Source organism: Haliotis cracherodii, unplaced genomic scaffold, assembly GCF_022045235.1.
Source record: "Haliotis cracherodii isolate W230 unplaced genomic scaffold, xgHalCrac1.p SCAF_9, whole genome shotgun sequence".
Taxonomy (NCBI): domain Eukaryota; kingdom Metazoa; phylum Mollusca; class Gastropoda; order Lepetellida; family Haliotidae; genus Haliotis; species Haliotis cracherodii.
The window spans coordinates 15984437-16006221 of NW_027266343.1; the positions used below are offsets into that span (position 1 = coordinate 15984437).

General features: G+C 37.9%; 1 protein-coding gene across 2 annotated transcripts in view; it reads right to left on the bottom strand.

Annotated features, from left to right (window-relative positions):
* Window positions 1-902: 902 nt before the first annotated feature.
* LOC139453314 (vitamin D3 receptor-like) overlaps window positions 903-21785 on the bottom strand; it is a 165649-nt gene continuing 144766 nt past the window's right edge. For both annotated transcript variants that reach the window (XM_071234980.1, XM_071234981.1), the window contains 4 exons: window positions 20140-20313; window positions 18743-18860; window positions 17531-18012; window positions 903-13221 (listed from right to left, as the gene is read on the bottom strand). In XM_071234980.1, coding sequence (XP_071091081.1) covers window positions 12739-13221; window positions 17531-18012; window positions 18743-18860; window positions 20140-20313 — 1257 coding nt within the window. In that variant the 3' untranslated portion in view covers window positions 903-12738. The remainder of the gene's footprint in view (window positions 13222-17530; window positions 18013-18742; window positions 18861-20139; window positions 20314-21785) is intronic.

Sequence of the window (21785 nt, forward strand, 5' to 3'; positions counted from 1 at the left end):
TATAGCCCATCAGTGTCAGGTAGGTTATATGTTTGTTTCTGAGTCGGAGAAATTACAGAACAGAAAGGATATTTTGTTGTCCAAGCAACTCAGTTATATAAATATTCAGCTAATATACCACATTTAAAATTACTGGTTAAAAATGTAAAAATAGCTTTGCAATAAATTGCAAAGTACAATGAAGAATGAAGCGTGGTTTATTTCACGATAAAACATTCTATCATTACTTCATTTCTGGAGATTCGAATGTGCGATCGCAACTTGATGACTTGAATATTGGACAACCTTATTTTCTTTAGAGAGAAGTGTCTGTTCGCTGTAGATGTAGTTTGGAAACGAAGATCAACGCAATGTTCAAACAATCGCATCCAAAAGTAGAAGATATATGACAATCGGCATTAGCAGACATGGTACCGATAATTGATGCGAGGATTGCGAGAAATACCAAACTTAACCAACCTGTTCATAAAATGGACTTGTCCGACATTGCCTAGGTCGGATGCTATTCAGCAAATCATCATTATTGAAATTAAGGTAACTATATTTAAAGCTTGTACATTTTATCCACATCCTTAAAGAGGCTGTATATAATGTTGACATCTCATATAAGAAATAAACGACTCGTGGTCGATGTTTACGTACGATAAACAACTCCCACTCGTAGTTTATTTCTTAAATACAATACATGTATAGCACATAAATATTACTTGTTCACTTAACCTACAATTGGAGTGATCTCCCCTTAGTCCCAATATAGGGACTTGAGTCTTGCTGAGATGGACTCGGCCACGGCCACAAGTACTTGCTCAAGTCCAACTATCATATAGGTGGAATAATGCTGAGTATGGCTTTAATACACAAACAAACAAACAAACAAACAAGTGTTAAGATGATGACTGCTTTTATTCTCCCCTAAATGTATACACCATATGACTTTTTACAAGTGCTTACAGAATAAATATCGGGACAAAGACAAAGTAACAAGTTTATAAACAGAAACATATGGCACAATTGAAAAACAAAATAAATTACAAACCAACTTGCAGGAACAATTAGCACTAATCAGCATGTCAACAAACGGAATGAGAGAAGAAGGAAAAGGACATCAAAGATAGGAATGATGGATGGAAAAACAAAGAAAAGATTTTTGTAATAAATTGAAATTGTGCAAAGATTGTTCACTATTTAATAGCTATTGTGGTTTAATCAAACAGAGAGTGGGGGTGGGGGTTAATCAAACAGAGGGAGTTTATTGTGATTTGATACCCCTGATTGACCAATCAAAATCAAGTATTTTCCTTCACTGCAGAATGTGCTTTATTCAAGGAACACTTGCTGAAAATAGAAGAGGGCTTGAAAGGTAGAAAAAAATGAAAACAATAATCCTTTTTCATGATCGATTTGATAGAGGTTTACATGAAAAGGGACATTGATATTTTTTCGAAGGGCTAGATATATTGAAGAGGGTGAATTTGAAACATTTTCTATTTATTAAGCATGACAGTAATTTTAGATATACAAACAATACATCGCCAAGTGGTACATGAATAACATTTGGGTTCCAGCCCTCTTTGTTACGTCCTGATGCTGTGGCAAATAGAATAGGTAAAAATAAGACTCCTGTATGTCAACTTTTATCAGCAGATCCTGGCACAACTAAGGGATGCAACAGGTCACAGCAAATTGCAGTGCCTTAGCCAACCCGTGGCTCCTACAATATACTCTACATGTGTTATCTGCGACATGTAGCTCAACTTTACACTAACAAGTATTGTATATGAAATAAAATCCAAATATTTTCTATGGCAATAAAGACATATAAAACAATATAACATTTCTCTCTCCAGGTGTAAATAGGATTATCAACATCTTAAATAGATCTAATGAATAAAACAGTTCAACAGAAACACACTTCTATGGGAGCTGATTGAACAAGGCCAGCGGGGATATTTGTATGACAATCTGTATGACAATGTGTATGACAATCTGTATGACATTGTGTATGACAATCTGTATGACAATGTGTATGACAATCTGTATGACATTGAGTATGGCAATCTGTATGACAATCTGTATGACATTGTGTATGACAATCTGTATGACATTGTGTATGACAATCAGAATAACAATGTGAATGACATTGTGTATGACAATCTGATTGACAATCTTAATGACAATCTGTATGACAATGTGTATGACAGTCAGCATGACAATCTGTATGACATTGCGTATGACAATCTGTATGACAATCTGTTGATATTTTGTATGAATGAGGTCATTCTTGGTGAAAATATACACACAATTTGAGGCAGTGGAAATTCCAAACATTTAGTATATTAAGTGAATGATAATGAATGACAAATACCGGCAACTAATTAAAAAAATGACCAAATAAAGGCATCAGAATTCTAAATGATTCCCATATGACAAATAACGACTAATGGGTCATTAAAAAAACAATAATGAGCTAAAATTCAAAATAATATTCTAAAGACAAAACAAATCCACCACTGTAAAATGCCACACAAATCTCCAAGTGGTGATTTGCAGATAGTCTTTCATTCACAATGACAGTAGAATGTTTTCAAAATAACTGAAATGCAGATAATATTGGTAAATTACAGTTTTGGTTCTTTAAAATATGACACATTGGTTTATATAAAGTGATTCATAAAGGATTCAAAGGAAGAAATATTTGTTTGAGGATGTTTAAGTGTTGAAAATTTAAAGTTGCCTTAAAGTTAAAAGAACAAACAACTTTTGTCTCATGTCAAATGTGGACATCCAATAAGTTTATATAACAGTTATAATGAAACAACTCATAAGGGCAAACCTTTTATTATATTAACATTGTTATCAGTTACTCAGTTTCTTAATACAACCTGAGACTCGTGAAGATCCGGGTTAGAATTAGTTTTCAGCAACCCATGTTTGCCGTAAGGGGTGGCTAACAGGATCAGGTGGTCTTGGTTGATGCATGTCATCATATCCTAATTGCATGGTTCGATGCCCATGATATCAATCACTGGATTGTCTGTTCCAGATTCAATTATTTACTGACTGCCGTCATACAGCTGGAATATTGCTGAGTGTGGCGTTAAACAACAAACAAACAAACAAATACCACCTGAAGAAGTAATTAATTTTCTCTCTTTCTTCTATTTACAAGCAGTGCTAATGAATAACAGTATACTAACACAGCTCCAGCGCTATCAGATAACCTTTACACTAATGTATATCAAGTCTTCAAACATAACAAATACCATGTCGTATCCTAAGTAAACATATCTGTTTTCAGGTGCAATTTGAGCAAATATTATTAGTATCACAGGTACGAATGTCTTACGAGCAAGTATCAACACAAAGCAATGTTACAAATTACCAATGACGCCAACAACAGAAAAGAAAACATGTTTGAGGTATATTATCAACAGGCGTGTATGTAAATGTGTATCAAAATGGATGGTAGTTTTTGGAAAACAGTTTTTCTCCATGTTCTATCTACTAAGTCAGTTCAATAACTATCTAGCTTAAAAGATTATTAAAACTTAAAACTCACTGACAAATACAGTATGAAAGTCCCATTTCTGTTGCAATGATATTTGCCTGTATACTATTTTTAATACCATAGGTGTTTAACTTCAGTTCAGTTATTAAAGTCATACTTTGCAAAGCAGTGACCAAGCTCCTCACAGTGATAGCCCGTTCGCGGAGCTCTCTATACTATCGCTGCCACCAGTCATAGCTCCCCACTGTGATAGGTGGCCACAACCATGTTTGGAGTTGAACTCGCAACCGAATGACCGTTATGTTTACAAACAAGTGACGACTGTCGTGACGCCGAATACACTTACCCCTGCTAAATTACTTTCTTTATTGTCAATTTGAATTTCTGTTTCATTAAAACTCTTGTGTTATTGATAGAGTAAGAATGTAAGGGAGACGTTGGTTGATTTTCCGTTAGTCTGCAATCTCAAACCAATCTGATTATTAAAACAACAAAGTAAATTCATCTGGAAAACATGGTCAGTCATAAACCTTTTCAAAATGAAATATGATGGCATTCCCAAAGACAGAAACAAAAGTATAAACGTTACTACATTTGGGGTTAGAGGGCAAATTCAAGATTCTTGTAATGGCCGCGCCCACACTGGTAGCAGCGATGTAACCGAGAGTGTAACGAAGGTCTCACGCGCTGGGAAGGAGCTTGAGCAGTAACATTTACAAAGCATATTTCCCCAAAAACTGCTTCTATTTAAGGAACATACACATCAGATGCCGAAAAACTATGTTCAATATTAGTTCTGTTTAATATATAATTGGACTCAATACAAGCAGTAGTTAGTTTAAAACCTTCATAAGACAAGAATAGATTCAAGAGTTTTCTTAAAACTTCAGCACAAATGATAGATAACATTTCATGTGACTGGTGATGATGAAAATGTTAAAAACACCACGAGTGTGATCAAAGAAGCAATTTCCTGTAGATTCTTACCCTCACACAAATCTGAGGGGTTTCCATATATAGGATATCCTGTCTTAGCTGTAAACAAATATGGAAAATATTTAACTGTTTGAAGAAATCTCCTGACTTTTCACCTTCAGTCAATAGTTTAGCAGAGCATCTAGCTCAAAGTCAGGTTGCAACGGTTGAGGCTGATACACCAAACTTGGCTCTCAGCATCGTTTACAGTAGATTCTGGTGTGTTTATCGACTGTTATTAGCTGCAAATACTAAAGTGAGTAAGTGAGTTGGGTTTAACGCCGCTTTTAACAGTATTCCAGTTATATCACGGCGTGTCAGCTTAATGTGGGAGGAAAGCCCGAAGTGATGCAGGTCTCAAATGTTTACCACTTCGGTGAAACCCACGAGCATGGGTATGGTGCTAACAAACCTATAAACATAATCGGTGCGAACCAGGATTTGAACCCACAATCCTAGGTTTCTGGCGTGCCCAAGGGACGCAACTCTGCACAGCAAATCGCGGCGCCTTAGACGAATGGGACACCCCTGCCCCTCCCAAATACTAAAGAGAACCCAATTTTTCTAGAATGAGTAAATTTAGTTCAACTCTGCTGTAACAGTTTCATCATGGTGTGTGTGTGTTTAACGTGGGAAAGGCCAAAGTGATGCATCTCAAATGTCTACAATGTCTACAATTGAAAAGGTGCTGACAATCCTAGAAACATTATCAGGGAGAATTCATTTTAATGGCACACCAAAGAACGCAATTCTCCACAGTGGTTCTTGGTGCCCAGATGACAGCCACCTGAGCAAGATCAGGATTTGGACAACGTCATCTGTGAGACTGAATTATCTGATATGTAATGTAGCAGCACCAGTAAATTTCAGATGAAATACTTGTGTAAACTTTTTACTGTTTGACTGGCTTTCATGAAGTTGGTGAGCAAATAAGAAAATGTACAACATTAGGAATAAACCAGAAGTTGTTTTCTATAAAATTGTGTGTCTTCTTATTGACCTATTTACGATATGCACAAACTTTTACTTATCATAGACAACAAGGCACATATACCATCACACAATGAAAACGCAATATCATGTTTTCAAGCATCATACATAATGTAATTTTGTCAATCTTGAAACTCACTGAATGAGATTCAAACCTAAACAACGACGATGTTGTTTTTGATTCCTCCTGTCTACATGCACAGATCAACTTAATTTGATTTTGTGGCTATTACGAAACATTTCACAAATTAATATGCATTTTCAAAACGTTTTAATGCATGCTAAATTTCATAGACAATTAGGCACATGGTTTAAGTTAGTTTTTGTGAATTATATATAGATATATATATATCTACAAAACTTTCAATACAGCAGAATTACAAGTCAAGGGAGGTCACTGATGGTGAAAAACTGAAAGATCTCTGATGGTTTTGCAGGGGTCATTTGGTTTTCAAAAACATTGTTTGTTGTTAATTGCCGCACTCAGCAATATTCCAGCTATATGACGGCATTCTGTAAATAATTGAGTCTGGACCAGACAATCCAGTGATTGACATCATGAGCATCGATCCATGCAATTGGGTCATGATGACATGCATCGACAAGTCAGCGAGCCTGACCACCCGATCTTACCACAAGCATAGTCGCTTTTTACGGCAAGTTTGGGTTGCTGAAGACCTATTCTACCCCGGATCTTTTTCAACGTAGCTGATGTCTGGATGGTGTTACCGAACAATCCATTATCACATGTTTATGAACTTGCATTAAACTTCATTGTAGTGATATCCTTACATGATTTTTTTAACAAAAAAACGATAATAAATGAACAGCTGTAAATGAGGAAAAATTCAGAAATGATATCTCTAGGTACGGATGGGTAGCCTAGTGGTTAAAGTGTTTTCTCATCATGACGAAGACCCAGGTTTGTTTCTCGACATGGGTACAATGTGTGAAGCCCATTTCTGGTGTCCCCCACTGCGATATTGCTGGAATATTGCTAAAAGCGGCGTAAAACTATACCCACTCACTCTCATCTCGGGTAAGACTCGGTCAAACAGTTTTGAAAAGTAATTTAGTTATGTCATGGCATCCCAATTCGGAACACCTTGACATGTATACATGTCTATCTTATGAATATTTACTTCTTCTATGATTGATAAACAAATTATTGCCATGCACTGAAGGTATTCTCATGCCAAATAAATGTTCCAACTACTGTAAGGTTTTGTAGAATCAACTTGTATTTCACTGATAACAGGACCATTAAAGACGAAAAGGCTTAGTTTCATATATTCACACTGAACGAGTGTGAAGGTAGAATGTTAAAATACCTCTGAATTAAACAAAACAACAATAAAAATAATCATTTTGAACAAATTAATTATGTATTCCCCAATTTTCCTGCTAATCACTGATTTACTTACAAATGATCAATATCAATTTCTAATTTCAAGACATATCTGCTTTATGTTTAATGAAAATACCTTCAAAATCTTTACCTCGAAGCAAAAGCAGCAAAAGTACTTACAGGTGCTCCAGTTAATAGGGTCATGAGAGTTGTCTCCCTTACTCCAAGAAAGTGCATGGCTTGTGAACTTGTTATGTGCCTGAAGGCGATGTATTTAATGTTACACAGACACATGAACTTAGACTATTGCTGGCCTTGGCAAAACACCTTAACGACATGTTCTTTTTTTCAGTTTGGTTTAAGGATTCAAATGACAGGCGTTTAAGCTAGATTCGTAAATTTTATATATATTTTTAGAGTTACTAAAATTTGCTAGACAGCGTTATCTTGATGTATTAGAAAAAAATAAATTTCAGCTATAAAAATTTGACAATGAATGGTACAGTTAACTTTTAAATAATAATTGACCAAACGCATTGTATACTGTCTTGCCAATACAAACACTTTATAAGGAGAACAAAGACTTTTCAGATGTAAATACAGTCTATGTATATAACAGTAAACATCTACCCCTTCAACAGCATTAAAAGATTTATTCAAACTAAAATGACTGACCAAAACAACTGTATAATTATGAAAAAAAACATATTTAGCTGCACAAATATCATTAATTTTTATTTCAACCCATATTATATAGCCGGTCAGCAAAATTTCATAGACCATTAAATAGACTTAGCAGCACATATGTCTCTGGAGTGTGTTTATTTCAAAGGGCTACCAAAATCTGGAACCACTTGACACCCTTAGAATATAACGTCACATGGAATCACCATTTTCCAAATGACGATCTAGCAAAATAAACTTCAAACAAGCTTCATAAATGGGGTTAGTGACGCAGATTTCCTGCGTGTGAAAGTTTCAATGATCCTAACATAGCATCCTCTTAAAGGTATTAAAACTGTTTTTTATCAGTGCCCTAAAAGAATTTAGCATGCACTTGAGACGTGTTCTAGAAATAGATCTAAATATCCCTCTTCAGCAAATTTCTTCTCTCTTGTACTGTATGGCCTTACAGTTTTTTAGTTGGTTTATGAGACCGACAAAAATGAAACTAAATTTAGAAAAAAATATATAGCATTTACACCAAAAAACATTGGGGCAGGCTTTGTTATACAATTAGGTGAAAAATGTGATTTTTCTCACAGCTGTTTTGAAAAAAAATGGTGACTAACACATACAAAATTTTATTCCAACAATAAATACAAAAATGTATCTTTCGGTATCGTTACGCAATCGCAGTTCTGGGACGCTGTGACGTATGAGTTTGTTTTTCCTTCATTAGTAGCAGTACGAAACTGGAAGTTGAAAATTATTAATCATATTTGAATTTTTGTATTTTGTAAAATAACTAATAAACAACAAAAGGCCTAACATTCATACAGAGTTTGAAATACACAGAGCTCCTGGGATTCTTGTGATCTGCTCTATGAATATAGGGACCTCCGGAATTTTTAACTATTTTATTAGTGATGATTCGGATCCCTGGACTTTTGTGGTTCATTTCTAACTCTGACATAGCATACCCATTCTACCTCTTATTTCTCAGAAATAACTATAAATTGGTTTCAGTTGATGGACATATCCAGTTTTGCAACATAGAATCCTAGAGAATAATATGAATGCCTTATAGAGACAAAAAGTCGAAACATCAGACACTTGCAGTATGGAGAACTGAAGTAGTTTTATGGAAAATAATATGAATTCCCTATTCACCACAAAGGGACTCATATTGTACTATTTGTACTCATATTGAAAATAAAACAAAAATCCGCTGAGGGATCACCGGGTTGTTCAATGAAGTATTTTGTCTTATGAACACAGCAAAAAAGTTGCAGGTTTACAAAAACATTATGTCTGGGTGTGGTGTAATTACATGCATTTACTCTTTTCTTAAAAAAGAACATTTTTCCAATAAATTGTAATATTTTACATCTTAACAAGCATGTGAAAATATTTAAATAATGGGAAACTATTTTCATTCTATAGAAGAAACAAAAAAGTTCAGGAAAGAAAGGAAAATTCAACAAGTTGTTGTGAAAGTAGTACAAGAATATAGCAAGAACACGTCTAACTAAAAACACATACCGTATTCGACGTAATAAGCGCCCCGCTCTAATAAGCGCCCACGGCGTTATTTGCTAATGTAATGGCAAGTGAACAATCCCAGTTAGCTCCCTTTCCGATTGATCAATGTACACAAGACTTATTTATTCGTGTATAATATGCAATCGTTAGTTATATGCACCGGTCCCTTAATTATGGGGAATTTAATTCTCGAAAATATATCTATCGTGTATAATACACACAGATTCTTCTTTCATATCATTTCAGACTGTCAGCATAAACCACAAAATTTGCAATCGCTTTTAATCTGACCAAAAATCTAATAAGAGCCCCCTATTTCTAATTTTGAGAGCGCCCTGGGCGCTTATTACGTCGAATATGTATTTCACAATTACAGTTACAGTTAGTCTGCATGAACAGTTTGATACAAGGGCTGGGACGAGTCCAAATTTGCTACCCGGGTTCCCACCCCCCTATTACCCGACCCTACCCAGGTACCCGCTGTAGGTCTCAAGAAGTAGGTACAAACTGTCCGATTGGAAAAAGTTTAACCGTAGGTCTGGTACAATGTGTTTAGATACATGTATAAAACGATCTGGTGTATACACTGAAGTTGACTGAAGTCTTATTTCTATTCAAACATATAAAAGTCAGAAGGAATGGGCGTAGTAGTCAGGAAGAACTCGAACATTAATGACTTGTAGTTTAAACATAGAGATTCACATACTTTTTGTCATAAACAATATATCATGTGACTAACCACGGGTCCGGGTAGTCCTGTGGGTACCCGGGTCCTACTTAGTACCCACCCGACCCAAGTACCCGAGTAACCCGTCCCAGCCCTATTTGATACATATTTGCAACAATCTTTTCAAAATTCCACAAAGTGTGGACCTCTAGGCAAATTATTGAGCAGTTTTCGTCATCATTGTATTGCCATGTCAAACAATGTCCTAATTCACCATCTCCTTATATGAAACAAATGCGGAAGCCTTTTGGGGTTAAATTGATGCTATTTTCCAATAAACATTTCTTGAAAATAAACTTAAACATTCAAACAAAAAGGGGTCAACATTGAAAAAAGTAATTAATTATATAACTTGCACATTCTGCAAAATGTAGGCTTGATTTGGTCATAACACAAGAAATATACGACACAATCTATTATACAAATCGAATAAAAATGTTTTTAAATGTGTTTCATCGTCACCTGGATCAATCTACTCTACTAAAATAATGACATTACTTGTTAGAAACTGGCATACAAAAAACAGAAATATAGAAGGATGCTTCAATGAAAGATTTCTACCTGATGAAGACTTGAAACGATGAAAACTTTGATCAAACTGATGAAATGATTTCAAATTCAACAAACCATCTTTCATCAAACAAGGAGTAGAAAGAAAACAAAATTACCAGATGGATGATTAGGTTCTTGGCCATTATGAGAGCTTACATCAGAGTGAAATTAGCCAGAGTGTGCAGCTGAGCTTTAATGATACTGCGGACAGATATTGGATTTGTTTCCAAATGAGAAATGTTGGCTTTTTGAAATGCAAGTCTGATCTGCATACAAGATCTGTTAGTCAATTGAAGTCATTCATGTTTATGCTCAGCTTTTTCTCACGAGAAAAAAACTATATTCTTGAAATTGTTTTGTTTACACTAAGGCCACGAAACTATAAGGTTGTATTTTAGACGAGACCTACATGTGTGCATATGTTACCGATCCGAGGTCAGATCCCGGGCTGATGTAACAACAACACACGGCGTGGCAAGGTTAGTCATTCTACAAACACAGTCTAGATAGGTACTTTCATTTTCTTTCATCCACGTTTCATAGATGTTGTAATTCTACATATTCAGTCAATGTAATTAATATCAGATCTTTAATTTCAATATACCTTTTTGCATGAAGATCAGATCTCAGGCATCTTTATAGGAGCTTGTGTCAGTGAACTTTCTAATTAATCAGTGTTGAGGTTTCTAAATTTGAAATATTACTTTGTTACATAGAGGTTTTGGTTGGCAATATGATCTCCTTTATCTGTCTTAAAGATCCACCATCCCTAGGCCCCTCTGTATGAGGACCAGCACTGAGTCTGTTAATGGAATGTCATTTTGTAACTTGAAACTCCACAATCTCTGCTCAGATCCGAGCACATTTGACCACTGGAGGATATAGTAATATGAGCGAAGTGTTTTGACCAGCATTTCTGAAATGAACTAAACCGAGAAGATCTGAATGTAGATAAATAAAGTCACACCATTACATTGTTGTGGATATTTCATACATGATGCTGTTTCTTTACCAAATGGGAGAACCACTGAAGGAATATTTGTATTCTTTGGTTTTCATTTGTAAAAATCAAAATTTCTGAATTGAGTTTTAAAAAAATGAAGCCAAATTCTTCCAGAAAGCTGACATGTGACTGGCTCATGCATCCTTCATTGAGAATGGGCAGGCAGACGTCGCTCAGGATTTAGCTGGTGCGACCTCCAATGTGCTGGCCTCAGATCTTCATGCAAACAGGTATCATATGGGAGAAAAAGATCTGATTTGAATTAGATTGTTTTACATTAAACATGAAATAAGTTACTGATGTAACACAAGCATACGCCATCTGTCTAACCATCCACACAGATGGTCATCAGAACAGATACTGTAGACAGTCTCAGTAGAATCAGGCACTAGACAGTGGACAGCCATTTGGCCTCATACCAGAAATTAGACACTATACCATTTCTTCGCACACATGGCGACACCTTAAACATATTACCACATCCAAGTTACCATTAATACAGTTAATTATAAAATAATTGTGAGGTGAATGAATTTCATTGTAGATAATCATCCCTTGCTGTTCAGCTTCACAATGGCGTATGTGACCTCCAATTGATGAGTTTAACAAACAACATAGGATCCATATTTTCAAATACATTTTCAAGGTCGAATTCAAGCATCACTAAGAATGATGCTATCTTTGCATTGTGCATCCAGAGCTCCAGATATTTATAAGTCTTGTTGGTAGCAAATCAGAAAATGAAATTAGGGACTCGTTTCAATGACGTTACCTCCCCAGCAAACAAATTTTGAAATAAAGAATCACATATTTTATTTTCTCTACTGTAGTTTGTTCCATGAATTGTATTTCAAAAGCCATACTCCTGGTTTGGGAGAAACCATTGATGTTGTCCCAGCAACGTTTTTTCTTCCATTGAGTGAAGAGGGAGTCACGTTCTGTGGTTCTCAGTCGAAGGCTGCGAGGACGTATAATAACACGGATGGCAAGAATCTCCTATCACAAACTGATCAACAAACACATAAACAGTAGTGTCTATTAGGAATGATTCTATACAGAAGCACAACCCGACAGCTGTTCATTTCAACCAAAACGAAATATACATCCTTCAAGGAAATTAACAAACACGGAACGAAAGAAAGTGTAAATGGTAGTTCCTTCCGTTTCTGAATGAACTTGGCAAAATTCCCACGGAAATCTCAATTCCTGAAAATAAGACACAGTACGAAGAAATACATGATGAATCCGTTGTTGAAATAAACATCGCTGTCAGAGGTACTGACCCACGTGACGCAACAGCTGTGCAACACAATCACATATATCAAAACAGATCCCTGCCTGTGCGTTGTCAATAACAGTTATAACACTTCGCTTTCAATCCTGAAAATAATTCTCCACGTACACCAATAAATTCTTCTTAAATATAGATCTCATGAATTTAGATTAAACACTTCTACTAGCAAAGGTTCGAGCTTCGACACATCAAGCTGAGATGCTAGTTGGGAGCTTGTTTCACCGAGATTTCGTACATCCAATAGTTTGAGAAGGAGCTTGGGATATAAAGATCGAGCTTCTGTGACCGAGTACAGTGATTCCAAATACGTTTGCAGCCACATGGAGTATTTTTCCTGGCCCTTGGCAACCAAAGCTTTGTTTTTCAAGTTTGGACGATCCGAGGAAAAGAGTTCGATGATGAACAGAAGCATCATAACGATACGATTGCTTCCTGTCAAAACGTGAAATGATTTGACGAACTTGACGTGTTCGGTGTACATTTCGTGTCCAAGTGTGTCCTTGATTATAGTGGGGCTTAACTTGGATGTCGTTCCTGTCCCCATCTTGTATTTCCACATCTGTTGCTGCTTGTCGAAGCCCATCGCGGATCTCAGCACAAAGATCTCCATGATTCCGCCCTGATTTGAAAACAGAACAGGACAATTAATATGAGTATGCAATGAACAAAACAAACACAACGAAGCAGAGTTGGACATATGTCATAGTAGGCTAACGTGCCTCGTACCACTAATGGCAGCCTCATTCACAAACAGGGACCTTCACCTTCAGAAACTGTGTGCCTGATTTGTTTGTTTTGTTGCTTAACACTGCACTCAGCAACAACACAAGCTATATGGTGGTGATCTGAAAAAAATTGAGTCTGAACAAAATGATCCAGTGATTGACATGAACATTGATCTACGCAATTAGGATATGATGACAGGCATCAACTAAGTCAGCAAGATAGACCACTCGATCCTGTTTTGCATGGTTTGCTGGAGACCAGTTCTTTTTGTTTGTTGTTTAACGCCGCACTCAGCAATATTCCAGCTATATGACTGCGGTCTGTAAATAATCGAGTCTGGACCAGAAAATCGAGTGATTGACATCACGACGTATGTCGATTCCTGACATGGGTACAATATGTGAAGCCCATTTCTGGTGTCCCCCGCCGTGATATTGCTGGAATATTGCTAAAAGCGGTGTAAAATCAAACTCACTGAGTTAATGTCTGAATGTTGTTTAACGTTGCAGTCAACAATATTCCAGCTATATTAATGCATTCTGTAAATAATAAAATCTGGACCAGGAGCACCAATTCACAGATGGGATCCAAGACACAAGCTAGCAAGTTAACTAGCATTGTTGATTTAAGACACAAGGTAATTGATAAGTGCTTGAGAAGTTGAATCAGCAAACGTGCACTAGAGAACCAAGTGTTATCCTTTCCTTCATGTGTTCTTTGAAAATTAAGGAGCTCTGAGCAAACCAGCATGCTGTCCAAACCGCCATTTCCTGCTTATCTCATAGGATGCCAGTTACCGTATTCAACATAATAAGCGCCTAGGGTGCTCTCAAAATTAGAAATAGGGGGCTCTTATTAGAACATTATTTTGGTGAAAAACAACAGAGATGAATGATCATAAATTTCGTGGTTTATGCTGACAACCTGAAATGTTTATATACGAGAGATATTTTTTTCCAGAATTTAATTTTCCATAATTAAGGATGCATATAACACATGTATTATACACAAATAAATAAGTCTTGTGTACATTGATCAATCGGAAGGTTAATTGGGATTGTTCACTGGCCAATATATTAGCAAATATCGCCGTGGGCACTTATTGCGTTGAATATGGTAAGACGTTCTATCAAAGCTCCAGAAAATCTGAACTTGCATAAATATGCAAAATATATCACCATTACCCAATTATAATTGAGTTTCTGCAAATACATGTAAAAGCAAAAATGTTTTAAAAAGTGCGTAATTAGCCAATTAACCTTATCAGCTTACCAGAATAACAGTACTCATATTTACTAACTGATCGAACAATGGCATCATCTAAACATTAATTCAACTGCAGAGAATAATGTAATAAGCGCCCAGGGCACTCTCAAAATTAGAAATAGGGGAGTCTTATTAGCATATGATTTTGGTGAGAGTTGAAAGATTGTAAATTTCGTTGTTTATGCTGACAGTCTGAAATGATACAAAAGAAAAGTCTGTGCGTATCATACACGACAGATATATTTTCCAGAATTTAACTGCCCATAATTAAGGGCGCATATAACACACGAGTGCGTATTATACACGAATAGATAAGTCTTGTGTACATTGATCAATCGGAAGGGGTGCTAATTGGGATTGTTCACTAGCCAATATATAAGCAAATATCACCATGGGCGCTCATTAGAGTGGGGCGCTTATTACTTCGAATATGGTATTGCAAGCGACACATGTATCATTGTTGTTTTGAGAGCTCATGCACCATCGTACACATGTTGGGCAACACATGAACAGAAGAATATTAGACGTTACCTGGAATTTTGAAAAAAATGTCTTTCCATTGGTTTAAAAAACAAAACAATAGACAGAATAAAAAGGGAATATTGAATACCCAAAGAAAATAAATACCCAATGTGAATGATAACATGTGAGTAAACATGCCTTGGCGAAAAATAGTATCTGCAGCAGTGCTCTATTCTGATCACTTTCCCAGTGGCAGGTTTGAGAATCTCCACCAAACTAAGTTGGACCTCATGCATAATTTACTGCTGAAGTCGTCCTCGAGATTCAGCTGGAGTCATACACTGATAATAGGTTGGAGTCACGTCATGATGAAAAAACATTTCCCAAAAAAGTATAAAATGTTGAAATCCTTTGATATTTGTGATGAAGTATTTTGCCATAGCTCTTGTGATTGTCATTCTTCCATGGTATTTGTAAAGCGTAATTCAGCTAGAGTATTAGTGACAAAGGTCATCGTGACCTTGGATGACCTTCCATTGGCATGTCATGACTGTCAGTATCGACTTTGTGACAATGCCAACAAATATTACGTGTCCTTACATCAGTGTAACTGGAAAACAGCAATCCTTCTTCAAAATAAAGAATTGATAGATTGATGGATCCATATGGTGATGAAGGACGACTAAATGGGAGAGTGACAAATGGATGAAAGAATGGAAGATTTGTTTTATGAAAAGACTAAGTAATATGAGCTACTGTCACTGTCAACACAATGAATATCCTCCATTATCCAGAGTATCATGTTGCCATTCTATTAGCAGAGATTAGTGTTGTCCCAAAGGCGATATGAATTTCAACACGTGAGAAGTACACTTAGAGCATTGAAACCATATCCCCCGGAGTGGGGGTGCGAACCTATTTTCACCACAGGGTGACAAAAACAATGTACTTTCCCTTTCCACACCATTGCAACATCGTGAGCAAGGCTCACTCCCCTCTCATCTAAATGGACTGGTCCAACCTTGGCATGTGCACATGCAGGGAATTACAAAGAAAAATACCTACTGAAACAATGGACATAACAATGAAGTGAGGTGAAATGGGGTTTTACGTCGCGTCCAAGATTATTGCCCTCATAAAGCGATGTGCATGCACGTGTGTGTGTGGCTGCTTGTACTAGTCTGGACCTATGCCGATTTATAGTGCTAGCTCACTAAGATACCATGCTGCAGTTTAACCTGGATACCCCACTCAGACACAGCGTACTGACTCCGAGCTGACCAGTCCTTGTTTTAGCCCCTTAATGACGAGCGTAAGACAGGGTAACAACAAGTACCATCTTTTAATGTCTTTTGGTATGACACGCCTGGGGATTGAACCCCAGACCTTCTGCACTCTGGGCGGACGCTCTACCACTAAACCATAGAGGCAGTCACATAGCAATGAAACCGACAGACTGCAACAAAAGACTGTCAATAGTCTGCAACAGACAAGGAATCGGCAACAAAAAATAATGAGGACATAACCAAAACCTAAGAAAGAGCATCATAAATCTGAGAGCAAAAAGAGCACTAAAATACACAGAAGACACACGTGCAGAAGTGGACCGTCATGTCACGAGGATCAACAAACAGCAAGTAAATGTGTCTTTTGTTTGTTGTTTATCGCCACACTCAGCAACATTCCAGCTGTATGACGGCGGTCTGCAAATAATCAAGTCTGGACCAGACAATCCGTCAATTGATATCATGAGCATCGATCCACGCAATTGGGATACGATGACATGCATCAACCAAGTCAGCTGACCACCTGATCCCGTTAGTCGCCTCTTCCGGCAAGCATAATTGCTATAAACTCAGTTATTGTTATTGTTATTATTATCATCATCATCATCATTATTATTAATGTTGTCTGACTCTATATTATCGCGGTATCAGAAGACGGCTCATGAGAACTCTTTCCAGCACTAATATACAATATTCATCAATTAAACAAAAACACATAAAATCCCACAATAACTTAGCACTGTGACTATCATCACTCCTTGTGAAAGAGGTGTTATGACAGTAACAGGGTTAAGATTTCCGCACTCAGCAATATTCCAGCTATACCATAGGGTCTGCAAATAATCAAGTCTGGACCAGACGATCCTGTGATTGACATCATGAGCACCGATCTACACAACTGGGATACGATAAGATGCATCAATCAAGTCAGTGAGCCTGACCACCCGATCCCCTTAGTCACCTCCTCCGGCAAGCATGGTCGCCTTTTACGGCAAGCACGGGTTGATGAAGACATTTTCTACCCCATATCTTGAGTCTGTTATAAGTCTATGGGAGACAAAGTACTATGATAGCTTTGAACATGAGAACCCAGGGTCATATGACCTTAGTCAAACAGCCACTGCACATCAATGTTAAAGCAGAGATCATCTTAGCGCTAATGGGGCCCTTGTATTATCATTATCTTACTTTTAATAGATGAATTTGATCTTCTTGAGCTAAGGCCCGGAACTCTGGGATGAGCTTGGCAAACTTGATGAGTCGACGAATAAAGATGTCGGTCATGTTGAACAGATCATTGGATGTCTGGGGTTGAGTTTCAAGGCGCATAGCTTGGGTTTCATGATACGGAGCATCAAAAATGGAGGTATAGACCTGCTCAATTTCTGCAATACTTAGTCGTACATCCTCGGGCAGAGGCACGGGATACGAGTTATCATCGGGTTCTGATTTTGTGGCGATGTTGTTGGTTGTGGCATGGGATGGAGATGGCTGTGGCGGGGAGTGTTCACTGAAGGTGGGGCTGTAGAGGCCGTCGGAGTTGTAGCTGGTGCTCACCTCTGCAGAACTGCCCGAAGGTGATTCGGATGAGGACAGGGGTTCCTGTTCTGACCGATCTGGGGACTTGGTGTCTTTGAGTCTTCGCCGCCGCTTTGCAAGCTGGTCGTCACCTGCAAGAGGCATGTAGAGTGTATACTACCAAGGGAGTTGAGAATGTAATTTGATTGCACAGTGATCCACTGACGGGGGTGATAGTGACGCAGCACCATGACTATCAACTAAGTTGTTGTTATCATCATCATCATCATCATCATCATCATTATTAATGTTGTCTGACTCTATATTATCGCGGCATCATCATCATCATCATCATCATCATCATTAATGTTGTCTGACTCTATATTATCGCGGCATCATCATCATCATCATCATCATCATCATCATTATTAATGTTGTCTGACTCTATATTATCGCGGCATCATCATCATCATCATCATCACCATCATTATTAATGTTGTCTGACTCTATATTATCGCGGGTACCAGAAAATCTCATAATCTATAGCCCTTTCAGCTATATACTTATCCAAACCTTAGCATTATATTTCATCAATTGATCCAATCTCATTAAAATCAGATCAGACCGACATTGCGCGAACTTTGACTGACTAATGGAATGACCAATCAGATGGCAGCTTGCTCGTGCTTTACGGCACAAATTTTAAATAGGCAACATATTTTGACAAATTTTTTATTACAAATTTGAAACCTGAACAAAAATCATTCTGGAATGGCAAATAGATGGTCTAGATTTAAGGATTCAGTCGTTAAACCCGTAACTATTGTTACGAAATACCTGATGTTAACTGTTCAGCAACCAAACTAAGATGGTCTCACTTACTGAGTATCCAGTCTTTCTTCATTCCGATAGTGAAGCATTTCTTGAGACGACATCCAGAGCAGAATTTCCTGGTGTGGGGGTCCAGCTTACAGTTGCCGTCAAAACTACATGAGAATGTCTGCAATACAGGACATAAGATTACACACTTGGTCCTTAGTCTATACCATAAGAAAGTGTTACTCAGATCTCTCTCTCCAGATCTGACAATCCTTAGTAAGTCGTGTCAGGAGAACCCCAAGAGAACCTTGATCGCCCAATCAAAACAACAGTCAACAGGAGATGACATATCCCCCCATTCTGCCCCCCATTCTGCCATTGGACACCTTCATTTTAGTTAAGAAAAATATAAAGCTGTTCAGTATTCGTCCAAACTCCAAATCATCAAAAGGCACCAGTTCACCACGAGACGACCTGTACAGCAGGTAATATTGAAAGGTTTTGGAGTTCTGCTCTAGAAACAAGCATTTCCCATTTTCAGTAAAGTCCAACCTGTCATCATGAATACATGAAGGAAGAATAAAACCAATAATAATCTCAAATCATCAACAGGCGCCAGTTCAACACAGGACTTATCTATGTAGAAAGTTTGAAAGAGAAATATTCAACGGCTTAGGAGTTCTGCTCCAGAAACGGAAAATGGATTGACTGACATGCTGATTGCTATATCACCTTGTTTTTCAAAACGTGGGGGTAAGGAAGGATGAGTAGGTTTTTGAGACAACCGTCAGCTTCTTAAAGAGATTCATCTTGATAGACTGCCTTGACACATCATAGGCTTTGTTTGTTTGTTGCTTAACACTGCACTCAGCAATATTACAGCTATATGATATCAGTCTGTAAATAATCGTGTCTGGACCAGACAATCCAGTGACTGATGTCGTGAGTACTGATCCCTACATTCGGGATATGATGACATGCATCAACCTAAGTCAGCAAGCCTGACCACCCGATCCCGTTAGTCATCTCTTAAGACAAGCTTTTTACAACAAGCATGGGTTGCTGAAGACAGGTCACAGGTCACAGGTCACAGGTCGTAGGCAGGCATATTAATGTTTGGTGAAGCAAAAAGAATAAGAATTGTATAATTTGAGTTACAAGGCATCATCAAAGGAAGTGATGTTTGAATCACTTGATCATCTTCATGACTATCAGACCTGTTCGGACTGACATTTTGCCTGAGCATAGCGCCTCTATCAATCACAGGGCTCTGTTCTACGAAGTGATCATCGGTCTCTGTCGTAAGTCCGCTGGAGCATCAGATTTACAAATGCCGTAGGCCCGTAGTGCTATGGTCACTTTTAAGAACCGGGCCCAGTTCTGTGGGGACCTCAGTCCATGAAGTTATCACAGACAACTGACATTCTATCGACAAAATCTCCCCGTCTCATCAACCTCACCTTTGCTTTCAATGCATTCCTCCTGAAAAAAGCCTTGCACGATTCACACGTGACTGCATCGAAGTTGTAGCCAAGGGCCTTATCACCACACACTCCACAAACCATCTGGGTCCCATCTTTAGGTTTAGGACGCCGCTTCTGTTCTTTCTTGATTTTTGGACGGGACTGGCCATACTGAAAGATTAAAAGAAAACAATAAATTTTCTTGTAAAAAATACATCCACTTCTGACAAAAATGTTACAATCCTCTTGTTAACCAAAAATTGTTGTACCATTCACGATAATTATGAAACGAGTCAGTTCAATGAGCCATGATCATCCTATTATCCCGACCATCATTGTCATGATCATTATTTTCCCATGTACAACAGTCAGAAACATCATCAAACCATCATCATCATCTACCGATAGGCAGCATCATCAACCATGACATCATCATCTACTGTCGACACCATCATCAACGATCAACACCATCATCTACCAACAAGAGCATCATCTACCATCGACAGACCGCGGTCTAGTGGATAGAGTGTCCACCAGAAGACCGGAAGATCGAGGGTTCACGTCATACCAAAAGACGTTAAAACTTGTTGTTACCAAGCCTGGCGCTTAGCATAATGGGGTTAAAACAAGTATTGGTCGGCTCAGAGTCAGTATTCTGTGTCTGAGTGGGGTATTTATGTTATGGTATGGTATCTCAGTGGGCACTATTAGAGAGAGATACACACCTCACACAACACTCTCTGCCACATACCACACACCACAAACACACACTCTCTGCCACACACCACAAACACACACTCTCTGCCACACACCACAAACACACACTCTCTGCCACACACCACACACTACAAACACACACTCTCTGCCACACACCACAAAACAAAAACACTCTCTGCCACACACCACAAACACACACTCTCTGCCACACACCACACACCACAAACACACACTCTCTGCCACACACCACAAACACACACTCTCTGCCACACACCACACACCACAAACACACACTCTCTGCAACATAGTAAAACACTTATCCCTCACGACCTAATAACGTTATACCTGCAAGGACACCGAGTTCACATCCATCAGTATTTTACAGATTGGTCAAGAAGTTGGCCGGAGATGCGTATTGGAGAGAACCATTTGATAAAACAAATAACGCAACAGTGCTCTTCCTGTGATGGTGGGGAGATGGTAGAACATCCCAGGACCATGAGCTCGAGTCCACTGCTTGTGCAGCCAATGCAGCATCTCCTGTTTTTCATCAGTTCTCTTTTCATCACATCTACCAGCTTACATTAAGACATTGGAGTTTCTGACACTGGCTGTTATAAATCCTTTTACAGCTGACTTTCATTTCATGGCAAGGGTGTTCTCATATTTCCAGACATGGAAAGTATTCACAAACACGTAAGAAAAAGTGCCTACTTGATCTAAACATAGTGATTTTCTTCTTTTCTCATTCTTTAAAGTTTCTGATGTGAACATGAAAGTTGGAGACTTTTCATCACAGCCAGCCTTCATGCCTATCAAACAATTTAAGATGTATTCCCTGTATTCCCTGAAAAGCATGATGGAACCCTGCAAGTTTAGCTCTGCTTGTGTATACATTTCAGACAAGTGGTTCCAAACCTATGGGG